Genomic DNA, 22981 nt, shown 5'->3' on the forward strand with positions numbered 1-22981 from the left:
CTGATGTACGCATACTGACATCAATCGGTTATAGCTATATGTGCTAAAGTCCAACCTCAAAACATAAATGGAAAAACCAAAGCCTGTTCACTATCAAAAAAACATTTCAGATGTGATTACAGAATTGCATACATTATCTGCTGTGTGGGATTGCCCTGGGGAATGTTTTAAACTACTCCAAAGGCTATTAGTTAAGAGTAACTGACGTTACTCTTTTGTAATAACACAACTACAGCCCTGCAACCACTTGGTGTCTGTGGGTATTGGTGGAATGGCAGTCTCCCCTTCTTCCTCTCACACAGACACCTTCATTTCACACAAACACCAATACACAGATAGAGCCGATGTGTGAAAGTGTCTCGTGTGGTAGCAGACCGGTTGTGTCTATAGCTAAGCAGCTGTCACTGAATGGCTGTCTAGCTCCGTGTCCGTGGTTACCTTCAGTCTCTCAGGTGGGTAGTAACTCTGCTCTCAGAACAGGCTAATCAGCGAGGAAATGATAGGTAGTGTTGCATGGTTGTTTGGTATGTTTTGTTTTAAAATATATTTGTACGTTTTCGGTATGTTTATTGGATCGAGAACGATAGAGGTTAACCCTTCTACAGCCCTGTGGAAATTAATTAACATAACACAAAAATCCCCATCAAAATCTGTCTGTTTAATTAAAGGCAGGAGAGGGAATGCTGACAGAACAGTGGGTCTGATTCAAATCCATGCTGGCATCTGTACATCGTACATGTGCTCCAGAACACACCAGGCCACGTTATGTTCAGTTTGACAGTAAGGCTGACGTAGACAGGTTGACCTCCATTGACATAACCACCAAAAACATCTCTATTGTCTGCCAGTCTTATTACAAATTACAGCTTTCTGGGTTAAAGCAGGTTTTAGTAGGTTTACATCAATGAAAGTGTGTCTCACACAAATGTGTTGTCAAATGGGCCTCTATGGTTCATCTTTGACTCCGAGGATGACTCAGTATCTCTCTGCCTCCGCCTGCACCAAAAACACTAAGCTGTATGATTAGAACAGACTTGAGACATTGTGAGATGACAACATCCACTCTACATTTGTGAATGTTGAACACAATTACAGTGACATAAGGAGGTGGATTTCTTGACCAATTAGTCAAAAGATATGCAGGTGAAAGTCATTCAGTTGAGTTTTATAGGCAAAAACACTAAGTTACCTCTGCAACCAGGTCTACCTTTGTTACAGAATATTGCAAAACAGTTTGTTGATGTTGAGTGCAACCTTGGTTAGAGAAACAAGCAAAAGGAAGCAGGAAGCTCTCAGAGTTGCTGTGCAGCGGAGAGATTCATGTGGCTGCCACAGACATAGGTTCAAAGAGTTGCTTATTTTGGTGTGGCTTCACTGGAAATGAGCCAAACAATAGTAGTATGAGCTCACAGTGTGCCTTCATAGTGGAGGTGGAGGATATATCTGAAGGTTGAGGTCAGAGGTGGCTTAAGCAGCACTTTACTGAATCTGTTTACATGCTTGATGGGGATGTTTTAATTGTGTTTGGTTAAAGATGCACTCTCAAACTTTTGTATCATTTCAGCCAGTAGTTCTGAAAGTGCTGCTCATGAGTCAATAGTGGTCCTTGTTTTTTGTGTATATATATACTGTATATATTTATATTCATATGATGTTACAAATTTGTTGTGCTTAAGATCCTGGAGTGCATCTTTAAAGGTCGACTGCACTTCCTGATTTGACCTTGTTTTAGATTTGTTTAATTAAGAAATGCTGAATTCATACTGAATTCAAAGTGAGTCGGTTTCGGTGTGTGGTTTGATGTGGGTGTATCCTGTGTGTGTTTGCAGGTGGGAAAACTTAGCCAAATCATTTAACCAATTAGCACCAGCCGGCTGGTGTGCACTGGCAAAATAGGTTTGACTTTGGATATACGATATCTGAGGCTAGTTTGGGACCGTCAATAAAATGACACAATGTAAATGAGACAATATTTTAATGTTGCACATCTATTAGTTGTCTCAATAAATGCTTTAAATATTTGAAAATGAATTTCTACAATTTAGTTAGTTTGAGGTTAAGTCATTGAAATTTGGAGCTATTGACCTTTTAATATATTGTTCCTTGTACATCCTTTACTGATGGGGCCTAACTTGCCCCATAGGGATGTTGAATGTACAACCGAATTGACCATGGGCATTACAATCAAGTCCAATGCTGCTGCGCTTCAAATGTATGATTACTTGGGTGCTGCCAGCTGTGGGCATCTGAGCAGGATTAAAATAAACCCAACCCAAGGAAAACTGTTACGGTACCCTTCATTCAGTAACATACCATTTTATCATATCATCTCTCAAATCTCAGTTTTGGACGAGGTTGACTTTATGACAAAAATTATCCTATTTACACATTGTAGTCAATTTTTACACAATAATAAATGTTTCATATTGATGCCACATAGGCCATTTTCAAAATGAAAAGTAGCTTTTTAGGGACAGTTGCTCTTTAATTAGGTGATATATTTTTTGTAGGTTTTTGCGGTTGCTTTTAAATACATTACTACAGACTCTTTTCACCAGCACACAGGGACCATGCATCATCCTTTACCCACAAGCACTAAGTAGTCTCAACACTCAGTCAAAGGATGAGGATTTAGACACCCCCGAGACTACAAAACAGACGAGAGAACAGTTCCCCAGGCCTTGTGGAGCTCTATAAAACCATGTGGTATAAAACCACAGCAGATGATGTTTGTGAGATGAGTGTAGAGATAATGCCGCCAGCTTGTGGTTTCAGGCAAGGCGGGGCAGGCTGGTTGGTTCCTCAGAACTCCGTAGAATCAGATGTGTACCAACCAGGCTTTACGATGCATTGTAGAGAATGGTGTGCTGCTAGGCAAGTGTTAACTAACCTTTGACCCTTCTCATAACCATCTCCCCTTCCCTAATGCAGGTATCAGTGTAACACAGGCAATCACAGGCTTTGATAAACAGCTACAGTGGGGAGAACAAGTATTTGATACACTGCCGATTTTGCAGGTTTTCCTACTTACAAAGCATGTAGAGGTCTGTAATTTTTATCATAGGTACACTACAACCGTGAGAGACGGAATCTAAAACAAAAATCCAGAAAATCACATTGTATGATTTTTAAGTAATTAATTTGCATGACATAAGTATTTGATCACCTACCAACCAGTAAGAATTCCGGCTCTCACAGACCTGTTAGTTTTTCTTTAAGAAGCCCTCCTGTTCTCCACTCATTACCTGTATTAACTGCACCTGTTTGAACTCGTTACCTGTATAAAAGACACCTGTCCACACACTCAATCAAACAGACTCCAACGTCTCCACAATGGCCAAGACCAGAGAGCTGTGTAAGGACATCAGGGTTAAAATTGTAGACTTGCACAAGGCTGGGATGGGCTACAGGACAATAGGCAAGCAGCTTGGTGAGAAGGCAACAACTGTTGGCGCAATTATTAGGAAATGGAAGAAGTTCAAGATGACGGTCAATCACCCTCGGTCTGGGGCTCCAAGCAAGATCTCACCTCGTGGGGCATCAATGATCATGAGGAAGGTGAGGGATCAGCCCAGAACTACACGGCAGGACCTGGTCAATGACCTGAAGAGACCTGCTCAAGCCAGCGCATGTCCAGGCCCGTCTGAAGTTTGCCAATGACCATCTGGATGATCCAGAGGAGGAATGGGAGAAGCTCATGTGGTCTGATGAGACAAAAATAGAGCTTTTTGGTCTTATCTCCTCTCGCTGGGTTTGGAGGAAGAAGAAGGATGAGTACAACCCCAAGAACACCATCCCAACCGTGAAGCATGGAGGTGGAAACATCATTCTTTGGGGATGCTTTTCTGCAAAGGGGACAGGACGACTGCACCGTATTGAGGGGAGGATGGATGGGGCCATGTATTGCGAGATCTTGGCCAACAACCTCCTTCCCTCAGTTAGAGCATTGAAGATGGGTCGTGGCTGGGTCTTCTGATGTATCAAATACTTATGTCATGCAATAAAATGCTAATTAATTACTTAAAAATCATACAATGTGATTTTCTGGATTTTTGTTTTAGATTCCGTCTCTCACAGTTGAAGTGTACCTATGATACAAATTACAGACCTCTACATGCTTTGTAAGTAGGAAAACCTGCAAAATCGGCAGTGTATCAAATACTTGTTCTCCCCACTGTATGTGTTTGTGGTTGTTGAGTCAATTAGACCATGCCTATTTCAATCTTATCTTTCAAAAACAGTTATTTCTGAATATTTAGGCAAGTTAGCTGGCCAACTCCTTGATCCTGCTTTGTAATCTCTTGTAAGATGTGGCCCCTCAATGTAAACAGTGCAAAAGCCAATGAGTGTAGAGAGGAATAGGATTCTTCCCCTTCCCCTACATATTTTTTAAAATCTTTCTTCTACATCAAACTCAGCATCAGAACCACAGCTGCCACCCACAGACGCATTCGCTCACACCAACATCTACCTTCCACCCACGGGCACCCGCAGGTACCAAAAACACACACAGATCCATCACCTTCCCTCCAATCCTCCAGATCTAGGTTGTTATTCTCTCTAATGTTAAATCCTGATAAACACATTAGGTATTTTATTTATTTATTAGGGATCCCCATTAGCTGCTGCTAAGGGATCCAAACACATTAAAGCACTTACATCACACAAAAGATAAAACAGTACATCATATAACATTATTACACCACTACATATCTACAATACCATCATACAACAATAATACAATGTACGTGTGTGTAGAGTGCGTGTTTATGCGTGTGTCCAGTGGTGTAAAGAACTCAAGTAAAAATACTTTGAAATGCTACTTAAGTAGTTTTTTTGTGGTATCGGTACTATACTATTTATATTTTTTAACTACTTTTACTTCACTACATTACAAGAAAATAAAAAACAATGATAATACAAATCTTGAAGTTAGGATTAGCCCGTCAATAGCAGAAGAATATAACCTGAATATTGGATGAGTATCCATACAACAATACTACAATGTACACTACCATTCAAAAGTTTGGGGTCACTTAGTGAAGAGGCGACTCCGGGATGCTGGCCTTCTAGGCAGAGTTGCAAAGACAAATCCATATCTCAGACTGGCCAATAAAAAGAAAAGATTAAGATGGACAAAAGAACACAGACACTGGACAGAGGAACTCTGCCTAGAAGGCCAGCATCCCGGAGTCGCCTCTTCACTGTTGACGTTGAGACCGGTGTTTTGCAGGTACTATTTAATGACGCTGATAGTTGAGGACTTGTGAGGCGTCTGTTTCTCAAACTAGGCACTCTAATGTACTTGTCCTCTTGCTCAGTTGTGCACCGGGGCCTCCTACTCTTTCTATTCTGGTTAGAGACAGTTTGCGCTGTTCTGTGAAGTGAGTAGTACACAGCGTTGTACGAGATCTTCAGTTTCTTGGCAATTTCTCGCATGGAATAGACTGACGAGTTTCAGAAGAAAGGTCTTTTTTTTCTGGCCATTTTGAGTCTGTCATCGAACCTACAAATGCTGCTGCTCCAGATACTCAACTCGTCTAAAGAAGGCCAGTTTTATTGTTTCTTTAAATCAGAACAACAGTTTTCAGCTGTGCTAACATAATTGCAAAAAGGGTTTTCTAATGATCAATTAGCCTTTTAAAATGCTAAACTTGGATTAGCTAACACAACGTGCCATTGGAACACAGGAGTGATGGTTGCTGATAATGGGCCTCTGTACGCCTATGTAGATATTCCATAAAAAAATCTGAAGTTTCCAGCTAAAATAGTCATTTACAACATTAACAATGTCTACACTGTATTTCTGATCAATTTGATGTTATTTTAATGGACAAAAAATTTGCTTTTCTTTCAAAAACAAGGACATTTCTAAGTGACCCCAAACTTTTGAACAGTAGTGTATGTGTGTGCTAGCGTGTGTATGAGTATGTGTGTGTCCAATGGTGTAAAGTACTTAAGTAAAAATACCTTGAAGTGCTACTTAAGTAGTTTTTTGGGGTCTGTACTTTACTATTTATATTTTTTACTTTTTAAATATTTCCTTGGTAGTTAGGTTGGTCTCTAGACATAACAGGAAAATGTGGGGAAATGATATCAGTAAGGGGATTTTCTTTATTGTCAAGTTACAGGACACATACCACAAATGCAATGGAACCTTGTCAATGTAATACAAGAAACTGTTGAAACAAGTGTGTCAAGTCATCCTCACAACATCCTGTAATGGTAAACTCCTTTTTCTGATTTTATATTGTTATATTTTGGCAAGCAATGAAGGATATATCGATTGTGAAGAATTATTCAAACTCAAACTTTTGTTCAGTGATAAGGTTAGTGTTGAGTAAGTTGAGTACATTCTGGCCTCATTTGAAACCAAACCAGTTAATTTGAGTTGACAGGAAGTGGTTTGTAGGTTACTGGTTTGTTTTTCTCTTCATGGTTGTTGGTACATGGAGAGGAAGACTGTCTTCTTGTTAAATGCACGCAGCACAGGTTGTTGCGTGATAGTAAATGCACAGGTTGTTGCACAATAGTAAATGCACAGGTTGTTGCACAATAGTAAATGCAGAGGTTGTTGCACGATAGTAAATGCACAGGTTGTTGCACATTAGTAAATGCACAGGTTGTTGCACAATAGTAAAGACAGCTGAAAAGTATTCTAATATTCAAATGACTAGGTCCTTACACTATGTGAAAACACAAGTGTTTGAATGTAAGACAATTATATATTCTTCTGTCTGTGTAAATATACAAGGTCTCCATAACAGCAAACATATGTTAATGCTTGGAGCACTGAACAAATAGGCACCCAACACCTCCCCTTTTCTTAGTTGTTTCTGTGAGAATGTTTTCTATCTGAAATTCACATACAGGAATGTGACCTGGCTAGATAAACCTTGAAATACTGACCCCGTGATATCACTGAGAGTGATGTGCTGAGAATAAACAATGGTAATACAAATCTTGAAGTTAGGGTTAGCCCGTCAATAGCAGAAGAATATAACCTGACAACTGGATGAGTATCCATACTACTCTCAGGGATATTACAGAATATAGAATATAACCTGACAATTGCATAAACGTATCCGGTAAGGCATATGGACCCAAAAAACCTTTCTCTGCCCCCACCCTCTCTCCCTCTCTCTGCCACTCCCTCTTCCTACCACTCTCTCTCTCTCTCTCTCTCGCTCTTTTCTGCTCTCCTCTGTGATATTTATACTGACATTTCATTGAGACAGCTGAGACATCACTTTGAGTTCCTTGTGCGTGTGTGCCCTAGTCTAACACCACTGTATGTGGGGCCACTACATCTTACGTTAGTGTGACACCTTTGTAAAAAAAAATGGCATACAGCCTGTGGATTGCCCTACTCTTTCTCCCGGTTCTGGTGCACTCTCAAAGTGGAAGAGAATGGGCTGACAATGGTGAGCTGCCTTTTCTCTTGAAGAGTTATTTTAATTCTCTTTAAGAATGATTTACATTCACTGCAACGTTTGTGTCCAAAAAATACAGTGCTGGTGCATCATTGACGGTTATTTCTCACTCCATACCAAAATGTATCTGGATTCGCTGCTGTTGACCTCATCTAAACTGCTTTAATTATTTCCTTTCCTTTCCCTCCCAGAACCCAGAATACTCTGCACTTCTCATCTAAGTGTGTCGTCACCAAACACCCTAACCTGCTACCTTGATGATGACAACGGGGATGATGAAATAGAGGACGTAAAAGCCATGACTCTTTGGTAATGAACCTTCTAGAAGACCACTGAACATCAGCTATGTTAGTTAGGAGCTTGTACAATACATAGGACATAAATCATGGGTAGAAGAACTCCACCCTTACTGCGTATACAGATATCCAAATGTGTAAAATCCTCAGCTGGACTAGGAAATGATTCCCTGAATCTGATTTTATGAATATTGTGTTTACAGCTACAGCAAGCGCATTGGTGAGCAACGCTGTCTAACAGAGAAGGGGAATGATGTCACATTTACGAACCTGGACACACTGTCACCATGTAATCTCACCATTCAATTGAAAGGAGGCAGCACATTTTGGAAAACAATCCTCTTGGCAAAAATAAGTAAGTTAAACAACAGGTGTAGACCAACAGTGAAATACTTACTTATGGATAGTTTTCCAAAAATGCAGAGTTAAAAAAATATATTTTATAGAAAAATAATGCCGAGGAATAAATACACAATGAGTAACGGTAGCTTGGCTATACTCACGGGTACTAGTACCGAGTCAATGTGCAGGGGCACGAGGTCATTGAGGCAGATACTGTATGTTCATACACAGTACCAGTCAAAAGTTTGGACACAACTACTCATCAAGGGTTTTTCTTTATTTTTTACTATTTTCTACATTGTAGAATAATAGTGAAGACATCAAAATCATTCTTGGCATGCATTTAAATTAACAGGTGCACCTTGTTTAAAGTTAATTTGTGGAATTTCTTCCCTTCTTAATGCTTTTGAGCCAATCAGTTGTGTTGTGACAAGGTAGGGGTGGAATACAGAAGATAGCCCTATTTGTTAAAAGACCAAGTCCATATTATGGCAAGAATATCTCAAATAAGCCAAGAGAAATCGACAGTCCATCATTACTTTTAGACATGAAGGTCAGTCAATCAGGAAAATGTCAACAACTTTGAAGGTTTCTTCAAGTGCAGTCTCAAAAACTATCAAGCGCTATGATGAAACTGGCTCTCATGAGGACCACCACAGAAAAGGAAGACCCAGAGATACCTCTGCTGCAGAGGATAAGTTCATTAGAGTTACCAGCCTCAGAAATTGCAGCACAATTAAATGCTTCACAGAGTTACAAAGTAACAGACACATCTCAACATTAACTATTCAGAGACGACTGCGTGAATCAAGCCTTCATGGTCGAATTGCTGCAAAGAAACCACTACTAAAGGACACCAATAAGAAGACGAGACAGGTGACACTGTCAGTGATATATTTAGAATTCAAGGCACACATAACCAGCAAGGTTACCACAGCATTCTGCAGCGATACGCCATCCCATCTGTTTTGTGCTGAGTGGGACTATCATTTGTTTTTCAACAAGACAATGACCCAAAACACACCTCCAGGCTGTGGGAGGGCTATTTGTCCAAGAAGGAGAGTGATGGTGCTGTATCAGATGACCTAGCCTCCACAATCACCCGACCTCAACCCAATTGAGATGGTTTGGGATGAGTTGGACCGCAGAGTGAAGGAAAAACAGCCAACAAGTGCTCAGCATATGTGGTAACTCCTTCAAGACTGTTGGAAAAGCATTCCTCATGAAGCTGGTTGAGAGAATGCCAAGAGTGTACAAAGCTGTCATCAAGGCAAAGGGTGGCTACATTGAAGAATCTGAAATATAAAATATATTTTGATTTCTTATTTGTTATTTCATAATTTTGATGTGTCCACTATTATTCTACAATATAGAAAATTGGTATAAATAAAGAAAAACCATTGAATGAGTAGGTGTGTCCAAACTTTTTGAGTAGGTGTGTCCAAACTTTTGACTGGTAGGGATAAAGTGATAGTGATAGATAATAAACAGTACCAGCAACGTATGTGATGAGTCAAAAGAGTTAGTGAAAAAAGTGTCAATGCAAATAGTCTGGGTAGCTATTGGTCATCTTTAGTTAACCCCAATTATCCAATTGGTAGTTACAGTCTTGTCCTATAGCTGCAACTTCCGTATGGATTCGGGAGAGATGAAGGTCGAGAGCGTGCATCAGCGTGCATGCGCCCAGGCCGCTATAGAGCGATGGGACAAGGACATCCCGGGGGGCCAAACCCTCCCCTAACCCGGACGCCAATTGTACGCCGCCTCGACTGCGACACAGCCTGGGATCGAACCCTCGGTCTGTAGTGACGCCTCAAGCACTGCAATACAGTGCCTTAGACCGCTGCGCCACTCGGGAGGCCTAGTGGTTATCTTTTTAACTAATTACTTAGCAGTCTTACGGCTTGGAGGTAGAAGCTATTCAGGGTCCTGTTGGTTCCAGACTTGGTGCATCGGTACTGTTTGCCATGCGGTAGTAGAGAGAACAGTCTATGACTTGGATGGCTGGAGTCTGACAATTTTTAAGGCCTACCTCTGACACCAACTGCTATAGTGGTCTTGGATGGCAGAGAGCTCGGCCTCAGGGATGTACTGGGCCGTACGCACTACCCTCTGTAGCGCCTTGCGGTCAGATGCCAAGCAGTTGCCATACCAAGCTGTGATGCAGCCAGTCAAGATGCTCTCAATGGTGCAGCTGTATAACTTCTTGAGGATCCGAGGGCCCATGTCAAATCTTTTCAGCTTCCTGAGTGGGAAGAGGCATTGTCGTGCCCTCTTCATGACTGTGTTGGTGTGTGTGGACCATGATCATTTCTTAGTGATGTGGACACCGAGGAACTTTAAGCTCTCGACCTGCTCCACTGCAGCCCTGTCGATGTGGATGGGGGCGTGCTTGGCCCTCTGTTTCCTGTAATCCGCGATCAGCATCTTTGACATTGAGGAAGAGGTTGTTGTCCTGGCACCACACTGCCAGGTCTCTGACCTCCTCCCTATAGTCTCATCGTCATCGGTTATCAGGCCTATCACCGCAGTCATGGGTGAACAGGGAGTACAGGAGGGGACTAAGCACACACGAGGGGCCCCCGTGTTGAGGGTCAGCGTGGCGGATGTGTTGTTGCCTACCCTCACCACCTGGGGGTGGCACATCAGGTAGTCCAGGATCCAGTTGCAGAGGGAGGTGTTAAGTCCCAGGGTCTTTAGCTTAGTGATGAGTTTGGAGGGAATTATGGGGTTGAACGCTGAGCTGTAGTTAATAAACAGCATTCTCACATAGGTGTTCCTTTTGTCCAGCTGGGAAAGGGCAGTGTGGAATGCAATAGAAATGGAGTCATCTGTGGACCTGTTGGGGCGGTATGCGAATTGGAGTGGGTCCAGAGTGTCTGGGGTGATGGTGTTGATGTGACCAACCTTTCAAAGCATTTCAAGGCTACAGATGTGAGCACTATGGGGCAATAGTCATTTAGGCAGTTTACCTTGGTGGTCTTGGGCACAGGGACTATGGTGTGCTTGAAACTTGTAGGTATTACAGAGTGGGTCAGGGAGAGTTGAAAATATCAGTGAAGACACTATGGTTTGAATTACAGTTTTACATGACATCTTCCATCAATTGATAGTCCTTAGTTGTCTCCTTCATCAATTGCCCTTAACACTTATCCTCTGTTTCTTGTTCATCTTTATGGTTTAGTTAAACCCATGAGTCCTTGGGTGGTGAATGTCACATTTCTGGGGAGCTCCAACCGGGCTCTTATTTACATTGGGAATCCATACCTAAACGATTACCTGAAACCCCGCAATCAACTGTTCCAATTTCACATCTGGAGTGTCAAAAATACTCTGGTACAGTAGCCAAACGCCTATTTTTCTTGGATTTTTGAATGCAAACGCTTAACTATATGATATATATTTCACTTTAATTCCGACATAATAATTATTTCGCAACACTGTAGTTACTCTGTATAGTACAGTATATTCTATGAACACAATTTCTGTCTTGTTCTTCTGTTACGGTGTCCCCTGTTCATAGTTTCATAGCATAACCTATCAGCCTCTGATCATCGAGGGGGACGAGTACCTCCATAAGAACACAGAGTATCACGTCAAGGTTCGAGCCAAGCCAAACGGGGGGTACTTTGAAGGGAGCTGGAGTGAATGGAGTGTCCCTCTCAGTTTCAGAACAGACGAAGGTAAAAAAAAATAATAATACTTACGTGTCTTAAAAGTATAGTATGATATCGAGACTGTGCAGTTGGAAGTGAGAGGGTAGAGTAAATGGGAGTCACATGCATCGTCTCTGCTCTCGTTCTCTCTCCCCTCCCCTACAGAGACAAAGACAGATGTCCAGATGCTGTCCTACTCACTCATCGTGGCCATTTTTGCTCTGCTTCTGGTCACCTTGGCAGTTAGTATTTTCTGGAGAATACAGTGAGTATTAAATTGGTCTCCTTTTCCTCTGCAAATCATCTTTTGTGTGTGTGTGTGTGTGCACACGTGTGTGTCAAATCAAATGTGATCTGGAATCAGGAGGATAGAATTATGGTCAGATTTGCCAAATGGAGGGCGAGGGAGAGCTTTTTACGCGTCTCGGTGTGTGGAGTAAAGGTGTTTTTTTATATTGTTTTCTTCCCCCTCTGGTTGCACATTTAACATGCTGATAAAAATGAGGTAAAACTGATTTAAGTTTCCCTGTAATAAACTCCCCGGCCAGTAGGAGTGCCGCCTCTGGATGAGCGCTTTCCTGTTTGTTTATGTCGGTATACAGCTCATTGAGTGGAGTTTTAGTGCCAGCATCGGTCTGTGGTGGTATGTAGTCATTTACGAAAATTACAGATGAAAACTCTCTAGGTAGATAGTGTGGTCTACAGCTAATCATGATATACTTTGCCTCAGGTGAGCAAAACCTTGAGACTTCCTTAGATATCGTGCACCAGCTGTTGTTTACATATATGCATAGGCCCCCGCCCCGTGTCTTACTAGTAGCTTCTGTTCTATCCTGCCGATAGAGTGTATAACCCGCCAGCTGTATGTTATTAAATGTCATCGTTCAGCCACGACTCAGTGAAACATAAGATATTACAGTTTTTGATGTCCCGTTGGTAGGAAATAAGTGTTTTCAGTTCGGCCCATTTATTTTCCAGGGATTGAACGTTAGCTAGCAGGACGGATGGTAAAGGCAGATCGTTGCCTGATCCTCACAAGGCACCCTGATCTCTTTACGCAAATCTTTGTTACCTTCTCGAGCGAATGACGGAGATGAGGGTCCGTTAGAGTGTTTGTAGTATATCCTTCCCGTCCGGCTCAATAAAGAAAAACTCTTTGTCCAATTCGAGGTGAGTAATCGCTGTTCTGATGTCCTGAAGCCCTTTTTCGGTCATAAGAGATGGTAGCAGCAACATTATGTACAAAACAAGTTACGAACATGTGAAAAAACAAACAACAAAGCATGGTTGGTTAAGAACCGATTAGACGGCAGCCATCCCCTCCGGCGTGTATATGTGTGTGTGTGTGTGTGTGTGTGCATGTCCTCCACTCTCATGTCTCTCTTTCCTCACAGAATACATTCCTTCATATGGCCAAGCATTCCACATCCCAAACACACACTTCTCCAGATCGTCCAGACGTACGAGCCAATGAAGGTACACTATACAGTGCATTCTAAAAGTATTCTGACCCATTGACTTTTTCCACATTTTGTTACGTTACAGCCTTATAAAAAATATGTTTCCTTATCAATCTACACACAATACCCCATAATGACAAAGCATACTAAAATATTACATTTACATAAGTATTCAGACCCTTTACTCAGTACTTTGTTGAAGAACCTCTGGTAGCGATTACAGCCCCAAGTGTTGATGCTACAAGCTTGGCACACCTGTATTTGGGGAGTTTCTCCCATTCTTCTCTGCAGATCCTCTCAAGCTCTGTCAGGTTAGACGGGGAGCATCGCTGCAAAGCTATTTTCAGGTCTCTCCAGAGATGTTCACGTCCGGGCTCTGTCTGGGACACTCAAGGATATTCAGAGAGTTGTCCTGAAGCCATTCCTGCGTTGTCTTGACTGTGTGCATAGGGTCGTTGTCCTGTTGGAAGGTGAACCTTTGCCCCAGTCTGAGGTCCTGAGTGCTCTGGAGCAGGTTTTCATCAAGGATCTCCCTTTAGTTTGCTCCCTTCATCTTTCCCTGCAGCTGAAAAACATTCACACAGCATGATGCTGCCACCACCACGCTTCACCGTAGGGATGGTGCCAGGTTTCCTCCAGACGGGACGCTTGGCATTCAGGCCAAAGAGTTCAATCTTGGTTCCATCAGACCAGAGAATCTTTAGGTGCCTTTTGGCAAACTCTAAGAGGGCTGCCATGTGCCTTTTACTGAGGAGTGGCTTAAGTCTGGCCACTCTACCATAAAGGCCTGATTGGTGGAGTGCTGCAGAGATGGTTGTCCTTCTGGAAGGTGGAGCTCTGTCACAGATGGAGCTCTGTCAGAGTGACCATCGGGTTCTTGGTCTCCTCACTGACCAAGGCCCTTCTCCCTCCGTTGCTCAGTTTGGCCGGGCGGCCAGCTCTAGGAAGAGTCTTGGTGGTTCCAAACTTCTTCCGTTTAAGAATGTTCTTGGGGACCTTCAATGCTGCAGAAAGTTTTTGCTACCTTTCTCAAGATCTGTGCCTCAATCCTGTCTTGGAGCTTGAGGGCCAATTCCTTCGACCTCGTGGCTTGGTTTTTGCTCAGACATGCACTGTCAACTGTGGGACCTTATAGACAGGTGTGTACCTTTCCAAATCATGCACAATCGATTGGAGTCCACCTGTGGTAAATTAAATCAAGTCATAGAAACATCTCAAGGATGATCAATGGAAACAGGATGCACCTGAGCTCAATTTCAAGTCTTATATCAAAGGGTATGAATACTTATGTAAATAAGGTATATAAATAAATTAGCAACATTTTCTAAAAACCTGTTTTCTGTTTCTCATTATGGGGTATTGTGTGTAGATTGATGAGGGAAAAAACATTACATCTATTTTCGAATAAGGCTCTAACGTAACAAAATGTGAAAAAAAAGGGGTCTGAATACTTTCCAAATGCACTCTACATACAAAAGTATGTGGACACCTATTCAAATTAGTGGATTTGGCTATTTCAGCCACACCCATGGCTGACACGTGTATAAAATCCAACACACCACCATGCAATATCCATAGACAAACATTGGCAGTAGTATGGCCTTACTGAAGAGCTCAGTGACTGACTTTCAACGTGGCATCGTCATGGGATGTCACCTTTCCAACAAGTCAGTTCATGAACACAAAGTGGGCCACACAATCTCATAGAATGGGATAGCTGAGTGCTAAGCCGCATCGGTTGCAAACTCTCAAGAAAAGCACTTGCAAGCACAAGAACTGTTCATCAGGAGCTTCATGAAATGGGTTTCCATGGCCAATCAGCCGCACACAAACCTAAGATTACCACTCGCAATGCCAAGCGTCGACTGGAGTGGTGTAAAGCTTGCCGCCATTGGACTCTGGAGCAGTGGAAACGTTCTCTGGAGTGATGAATCATGCTTCACCACCTGGCAGTCCGACGGACAAATCTGGGTTTGACGGATGCCAGGAGAACACTACCTTCCCGAATGCATAGTGCCAACTGTAGAGTTTGGTGGAGGAGGAATAATGGTCTGGGGCTAGTTTTTAATGGTCCGGGTAGGCCCCTTAGTTCCAATGAAGGGAAATCTTAACGCTACAGCATACAATACTATTCTAGACTATTCTGTGCTTCCAACTTTGTGGCAACAGTTTGAGGAAGGGCCTTTCCTATTGCAGCATGACAATGCCCCCATGCATTAAGTAAGTTCCATTCATAAATGGTTTGTCGAGATTGGTGTGGAAGAACTTGACTGGCCTGCAGAGCCCTGACCTCAACCCTATCAAACACCTTTGGAATGAATTGGAAGCCGACTGCGAGCCAGGCCTAATCGCCAAACATCAGTGCCCGACTTCAATAATACTCTTGTGGCTGAATGGATGCAGGTCCCCACTGCAATGTTCCAACATCTAGTGGGAAGCCTTCCCAGAAGAGTGGAGGCTGTTATAGCAGCAAAGGAGGGACAAACTCCATACTAATGCCCATGATTTTGGAATAATATGTTCAACAATCAGGTGTCCACATATACTTTTTGTTATGTAGTGTAAGTCCTCTGATATGCACTAGATTGGGAACAATAATGTCCATAATGAGTTAGAAGGATATTGGTTTATCCTGTCTCTTTCCTGTGACCCAGCAGGGCCAACCTCTGAGCTTTAACCCCGAGGTGTTCAGTGACCTCAAGATCCAGCTGGTGGAGCTGGACGAGGAGCAGCACGTTACTGCCCAAACCCCTGACTCTAACGCCCATCACATCACTGAGGTCAAAGATCAATACCTCATTCAGGAGTGTGATGGGGATACGAAGTCCTGCCATAGCACCAGTAGTGGAGGTTCGGAGGCCATACTGTTGAGGTGTGAGTCCCCAGGAGAGCACCCCAACTTTGGGGCTGGGAGCAGTGGCTCCACCATGGGTATCCTGGACCTGAAGAGTGACACGGAGAGTGTGGAGACAGACGACAGTGATGGTAACATTGGTCCTGAGGGGCTAGTCGCTACTCAGCAAGGAGACAAAGGTGAGGTGTATGTCACCATGTCTAGTTTCTATCAGATCCAGTGAGAGATGTAGAGAAAGAGCTTATTCAAGGTTATAGCTTCTTATTACATTATTACGCTGAGCGACTTTGTTAACGGCTGCTTTCATTTGAAGTCTATTTGATCCACCGTGACTCAAACTGACTATCCACTGACTCCCAGTATCACAAGAGACTAGCAGAACTCAATGCACATGTTATTTACAAATGATAGGAGACATCCTCATTATTATCCTCATTACATTTCTTAGGTCTTGTGTTATTAAACTGTTGGAAGTTGCAAACTTGACTTGACTAACTTGAAATACAAAGCTTTCCCTCCTTTATACATTATTGTTGCATTTGCACTTCTTCCCATTCTGTATATTATACTGAGGATAGTATAGTGAGGAGCCATGGTGATATCCTGGCCTAATATTATTATAATACACACTGCTGCTTCTTATGGCCTTGACAAAGATACTCTTTACTTTACCATGACAACAGCTGCAAAGTAAACCTAGAATGTATCATTCAATTCCTCAGGGTTTGAACCCTTCTACACATTTGTATACATAAACATGGAAATAAGGTTTGATTAATTTATCTGTCTAATGTTTGTCACATTTTTTTCCTTATTTTTTGCACATACGTGATTGTATTTCCTGCAGTTACCAGTACGTAGTTTTTTACTTTGAATGTATTATACTATTACTATACTATGCACTATCATGCATTCGTTTTCAATGCAGAATGCTTGATCATTTTGTTGAACACGTTATGGGAGACATAGCATTAGACAGTCTTCAGCTTCACTGTATTACAGTTTTTTTTTTATTTGTATATTTTACTGACAAATGTGACAGCATTTCCTGTATAAAAATCACCGTTGTTGAATTTTGTTTAAAACATTTTATTAAAACAGATCAAATGTGTATGCATAATAAATAAATAAAAAGTATAATTTCTTCTGCTCTCATCCCCTGAAATGACTGTACTTTGATGTATCATTCATGTTGTATCTGCTCAACCAATCTGAATGTAAAGTGATCTCTATGGTTTTCCTGTGTCTTTATGAAGTTGTACTCCAACATTGACGCCTCAATCACAATCTGGTACACCAGAAGTACATTCATTTACAAAGGAATGCTGCTTTTGCTTTGCAGCATTGCAGAGGCAGTTGCAGTGCGTTCTGTGTAATGCATAACATGGTATGGTATATACATGCGTTCAGTTTAGTTGGGTAGCGATGCAAAACGGTATGTAATGACGCTGTCGGTCTAATAGAAGCGTCAGACTGTGGACTACAGTTTTCTACAATACATATACAGTGGGGCAAAAAAGTATTTAGTCAGCCACCAATTGTGCAAGTTCTCCCACTAAAAAAGATGAGGCCTGTAATTTTCATCATAGGTACACTTCAACTATGACAGACAAAATGAGAAAGAAAAATCCAGAAAATCACATTGTAGGATTTTTTATGAATTTATTTGCAAATTATGGTGGAAAATAAGTATTTGGTCAATAATAAAAGTTTATCTCAATACTTTGTCATTACTAACAAAGGGTATATTACAGAGGTCAAACGTTTTCTGTAAGTCTTCACAAGGTTTTCACACACTGTTGCTGGTATTTTGGCCCATTCCTCCATGCAGATCTCCTCTAGAGCAGTGATGTTTTGGGGCTGTTGCTGGGCAACACGGACTTTTAACTCCCTCCAAAGATTTTCTATGGGGTTGAGATCTGGAGACTGGCTAGGCCACTCCAGGACCTTGAAATGCTTCTTACGAAGCCACTCCTTTGTTGCCCGGGCGGCGTGTTTGGGATCATTGTCATGCTGAAAGACCCAGCCACGTTTCATCTTCAATGCCCTTGCTGATGGAAGGAGGTTTTCACTCAAAATCTCACGATACATGGCCCCATTCATTCTTTCCTTTACACGGATCAGTCGTCCTGGTCCCTTTGCAGAAAAACAGCCCCAAAGCATGATGTTTCCACCCCCATGCTTCACAGTAGGTATGGTGTTCTTTGGATGCAACTCAGCATTCTTTGTCCTCCAAACACAATGAGTTGAGTTTTTACCAAAAAGTTATATTTTGGTTTCATCTGACCATATGACATTCTCCCAATCTTCTTCTGGATCATCCAAATGCTCTCTAGCAAACTTCAGACGGGCCTGGACATGTACTGGCTTAAGCAGGGGGACACGTCTGGCACTGCAGGATTTGAGTCCCTGGCGGCGTAGTGTGTTACTGATGGTAGGCTTTGTTACTTTGGTCCCAGCTCTCTGCAGGTCATTCACTAGGTCCCCCCCGTGTGGTTCTGTGATTTTTGCACACCGTTCTTGTGATCATTTTGACCCCACAGGGTGAGATCTTGCGTGGAGCCCCAGATCGAGGGAGATTATCAGTGGTCTTGTATGTCTTCCATTTCCTAATAATTGCTCCCACAGTTGATTTCTTCCAACCAAGCTGCTTACCTATTGCAGATTCAGTCTTCCCAGCCTGGTGCAGGTCTACAATTTTGTTTCTGGTGTCCTTTGACAGCTCTTTGGTCTTGGCCATAGTGGAGTTTGGAGTGTGACTGTTTGAGGTTGTGGACAGGTGTCTTTTATACTGATAACAAGTTCAAACAGGTGCCAATAATACAGGTAACGAGTGGAGGACAGAGGAGCCTCTTAAAGAAGAAGTTACAGGTCTGTGAGAGCCAGAAATCTTGCTTGTTTGTAGGTGACCAAATACTTATTTTCCACCAAAATTTGCAAATAAATTCATTCAAAATCCTACAAAATCCTATGTGATTTTCTGGATTTTTTTCCCCTCATTTTGTCTGTCATAGTTGAAGTGTACCTATGATGAAAATTACAGGCCCGTCTCATCTTTTTAAGTGGGAGATCTTGCACAATTAGTGGCTGACTAAATACTTTTTTGCCCCACTGTATAGCTAGCTAGATGTCGTTAGTTAGCTTGTGGAGAGAGTGACTAACTGAAATACATATTTTAACATTGCACAAAATATGAACAAGTCATTCATAACCATTTGCATATCATTGGAAAATTATAAATATTAGTTTGTCAACATGATTTCCATAACGAAATATTAGTTTAAGAAAGCACCTTGAAGAACTGTCCATTAAAAATCATTATCATAAATGTATCAGCTTAAAACTCATAATTTCCATGCATTTTTCATCATGAGAATGAAATAGACATCACTATCGATGGAGGCGCTGACTCCGCAGTAGTAGTTGAGAAACTCCTCCTTGGTGACCTGCAGAAGGGGAGGAAGTGACAGACAGAGCTTACTGAACCAGCCTATACCATCAGTGTCAGATAGAGACAGAAAACCCACACTGCACTGATAAGGAGGACTGGAACACCAAAGAGGCGAAAGGGAAAGACAAGGTTGTGTGAGAGCTGAGGGTGTCACCCTTTTGCTACCCTCATTTGCATTGCCCCCCCCCCCCCCCCCCCCTCTGTTAGTTAAGTTTCCAGGCACTTTTCATCATGATAATAAAGTAGATACACGTATCAATGGGGGCACTCGCACCTGCATAAGAATTCATGAACTCCTCGTGTGACCAAATGTGTTCCAGAAATAAGAAAGGATGATCAACAAGAACAAGTTTGTAGCTTTTATGATAACAACCGTTTAAGATGGTTTCATAGATAAGCAGTAAATGTCAGGAGTCTAAGAAATGTGTCTCATAATCATCCATTCACCTCAGCTGCCAAACTAATCCTGATTCAGATGACCATCTTATCCATGCTAGATTACAGAGACATAATTTATAGATCGGCAGGTAAGGGTGCTCTCGAGCGGCTAGATGTTCTTTACCATTCGGCCATCAGATTTGCCACCAATGCTCCTTATAGGACACATCGCTGCACTCTATACTCCTCTGTAAACTGGTCATCTCTGTATACCCGTCGCAAGACCCACTGGTTGATGCTTATTTATAAAACCCTGTTAGGCCTCACTCCCCAAATCTGAGATATCTACTGCAGCCCTCATCCTCCACCCGTTCTGCCAGTCACATTCTGTTAAAGGTCCCCAAAGCACACACGTCCCTAGATTGCTCCTCTTTTCAGTTCATGGCAGCTAGCGACTGGAACGAGCTGCAACAAACACTCAAACCGGATAGTTTTATCTCAATCTCTTCATTCAAAGACTCAATCATGGACACATCTTACTGACAGCTGTGGTTGCTTGAGTGATGTATTGTTTTCTCTACCTTCTTGCCCTTTGTGCTGCTGTCTGTGCCCAATAATATTTGTACCATATTTTGTGCTGCTACCATGTTGTTGTCATGTTGAGTTGCTACCATGCTGTGTTGTCATGTGTTGCTGCCTTAGGTCTCTCTTCATGTAGTGTTGTGTTGTCGTGTGCGTTTTGTCCTATATTATCATTTTTAATTGCAGGCCCCGTCCCCGCAGGAGGCCTTTTGCCTTTTGGTAGGCCGTCATTGTAAATAAGAATTTGTTCTTAACCGATTTGTCTAGTTAAATAAAGGTTAGATAAGAAAATCTATAATCTCATTCATATCTGACTGAATAATGTACAGTTGTTAGTTGAGCAGTATAGGTGTACACTACATTAGGGGTGGATGATGGTGAGACCATTATTACCTCTACCCAACGTTGTCATCAGTATTACCTGTCCGTCCTTGTCGTAAGGAGAGTCGAAGCTGTCCAGGAATTTGCGGAATACTTGCTCCTCTGTCCATTCCCCGTTTTGATATTTGGGGTGGTACTTGACATTGTAAACCCCTCTTAGATCTTCAATAGTGATCACCCCGTCATTAGTCTTATCCAGCTTCCTAAAGGCCTGCGTGATCACCTCCTTCCTGGCATTGGACATTGGAGGCTGCAAGCAAAAATAAAGTTTACAAATGGCATACTGTAAGTGTGATCACATTTCAACAGTTATCATGTACTTCGGAGGCTTACCCCTCCCTACCACCGATACTTACCCTGAGAGTGAGGAGAAATTCATCGAAGTCGATGAATCCACTGTTGTCCCGGTCAAAACGCTGAAACATTGCCACGGCTTCCTCTTTCTCGATGAGGACACCATAGTCATTAAGGCCCTTGATAAACTCCTTCATATCTAGCGTACGGTTATTGTCATCATCCATTATCTTGAATGTTCTGACAGATAATTAAACAATTGAAGAAGAGGAAAAAGATAAATACTTGGCTGTTGAAGAAAATCAGACAGTATTTCTTGGAGTTTACATTACTGAAACAATCCTTGCATTTTATAAACTAATCAAGAGAGGTCCTTAGACTAATTCAGACTACTTTACAGGCTTGACTAGTGACATATTTGATACAGCTGGCCTGTTAATCACTACTGCAACAAACATTTGTCATTCTGCCCCTGAACAAGGCAGTTAACCCACTGTTCCTAGGCCGTCATTGAAAATAAGAATTTGTTCTTAACTGACTTGCCTAGTTAAATAAAAGGTCAAATAAAATAAAACTATTAATTTGATGTTGATGACCTCCTGGGCAACAGTTGATATAGAACTATTTACTCTGCCCGTCACATAAAAGTATACTGTCCTTTCTCTCACCTGCCCAGACCCTTGATGCCAGAAGAGCCTCTTGCAAGACACTGCAACCTCAAGCTTTCCACAGGGTCTGTGCACACAGACAGCTGTTTTTTGGCGTTCACTGCCATCTCCCGATCATGTCGTGACGTCCCCGCCATGATACCTGCTGCCGGGAAACGCATTTGCATAACTGATTTCCTAGTACAGTATTTGAGAGACGGTGACAATGATAAATGAAACGTAAAGCTATGCCATAGCTATGTGACAAAGGGCGTAGTGGGACGGTATTTGAGTGACGTTGGTGACAAAGATAAATGAAACATAAAGCTAGAGCTATGTGATAGCTATGTGACAAAAAGGGCGTAGTGGGGAAACGAACAGGTAAGGTTCAAGTTGTCACCTGGCGCTTGCTAGCTGAACGGTCAAACTAGCCTAGCAAGTCGTTTGCATTATGACCGTGTTGGCAATAAAGTCTGACTATACATTTAGATATTCTAGCTTCCTAATTACAAATTATTTGAAGTTTGTTTGCTACTTTATCTGTAGATGCAAGCAACTTACCGTGAAAGTTAATATTAAAACCTGCAACTGTAAACAACATCAGCAGCGGCCCCTCCCAGTCCCCACCGATACGCGTTTCCATAGAAATGTGGGCTTGCCTTATCCTCTTCACTGCCCCCTTTGGCCCTTGAGCACAAGTCAGTTTACGGAAAGTGGTGTAAAGTATCTACAAACAAATACTTTGAAGTACTACTTAAATTGTTTTTGGGGGTATCTGTACATATTTTCTTCCTTAAGAAAAAATGTACTTTTTTACTCCCATACATTTTCTAAAGGTTAGGCCATACTAAACTCAGCAAAAAAAAGAAACGTCCCTTTTTCAGGACCCTGTCTTTCAAAGATAATTAGTAAAAATCCACAACTTCACAGATCTTCATTTTAAAGGGTTTAAACACTGTTTCCCATGCTTGTTCAATGAACCATAAACAGTTAATGAACATGCATCTGTGGAACGTTCATTAAGACACAAACAGCTTACAGACGGTTGGCAATTAAGGTCACAGTTATGAAAACTTAGGACTCTAAAAAGAGGCATTTCTACTGACTCTGAAAAACACCAAAAGAAAGATGCCCAGGGTCCCTGACCATCTGCGTGAACGTGCCTTGCATGCTGCAAGGAGGCATGAGTACTGCAGATGTGGCCAGG

General features: G+C 42.0%; 2 protein-coding genes across 5 annotated transcripts; one reads left to right on the forward strand and one right to left on the reverse strand.

Moving 5' to 3' along the window:
* The first annotated feature begins 374 nt into the window (after window positions 1-374).
* LOC139408789 (interleukin-7 receptor subunit alpha-like) lies at window positions 375-17206 on the forward strand. Of its 3 annotated transcripts, none has more exons than XM_071153117.1 (8): window positions 375-452; window positions 7625-7742; window positions 7933-8084; window positions 11256-11407; window positions 11595-11754; window positions 11893-11992; window positions 13122-13203; window positions 15842-16496. In XM_071153117.1, the coding sequence occupies exons 2-8, from the start codon at window positions 7732-7734 to the stop codon at window positions 16262-16264; spliced, it is 1080 nt and encodes a 359-aa protein (XP_071009218.1). In that variant the 5' UTR covers window positions 375-452; window positions 7625-7731; the 3' UTR covers window positions 16265-16496. The 3 variants fall into 3 exon arrangements, with proteins under 3 accessions (XP_071009218.1, XP_071009217.1, XP_071009216.1); XM_071153116.1 differs by lacking the exon at window positions 375-452 and adding an exon at window positions 7221-7424 and having other exon boundaries at window positions 15845-17206; XM_071153115.1 differs by lacking the exon at window positions 375-452 and adding an exon at window positions 7241-7424 and having other exon boundaries at window positions 15842-17206.
* LOC139408790 (calcyphosin-like protein) lies at window positions 17023-22434 on the reverse strand. Of its 2 annotated transcripts, none has more exons than XM_071153118.1 (6): window positions 22336-22434; window positions 21796-21940; window positions 21190-21367; window positions 20874-21083; window positions 19067-19487; window positions 17023-17641 (listed from the first exon to the last, which is right to left on the reverse strand). In XM_071153118.1, exons 1-5 carry the CDS (start codon window positions 22415-22417, stop codon window positions 19386-19388), a joined length of 717 nt encoding a protein of 238 aa, XP_071009219.1. In that variant the 5' UTR covers window positions 22418-22434; the 3' UTR covers window positions 17023-17641; window positions 19067-19385. The 2 variants fall into 2 exon arrangements, with proteins under 2 accessions (XP_071009219.1, XP_071009221.1); XM_071153120.1 differs by having other exon boundaries at window positions 17110-17590; window positions 19166-19487; window positions 21796-21937; window positions 22336-22411.
* Between the last annotated feature and the right edge of the window lie 547 nt (window positions 22435-22981).

Source organism: Oncorhynchus clarkii, chromosome 5 (genome assembly GCF_045791955.1).
Source record: "Oncorhynchus clarkii lewisi isolate Uvic-CL-2024 chromosome 5, UVic_Ocla_1.0, whole genome shotgun sequence".
Lineage (NCBI taxonomy): Eukaryota > Metazoa > Chordata > Actinopteri > Salmoniformes > Salmonidae > Oncorhynchus > Oncorhynchus clarkii.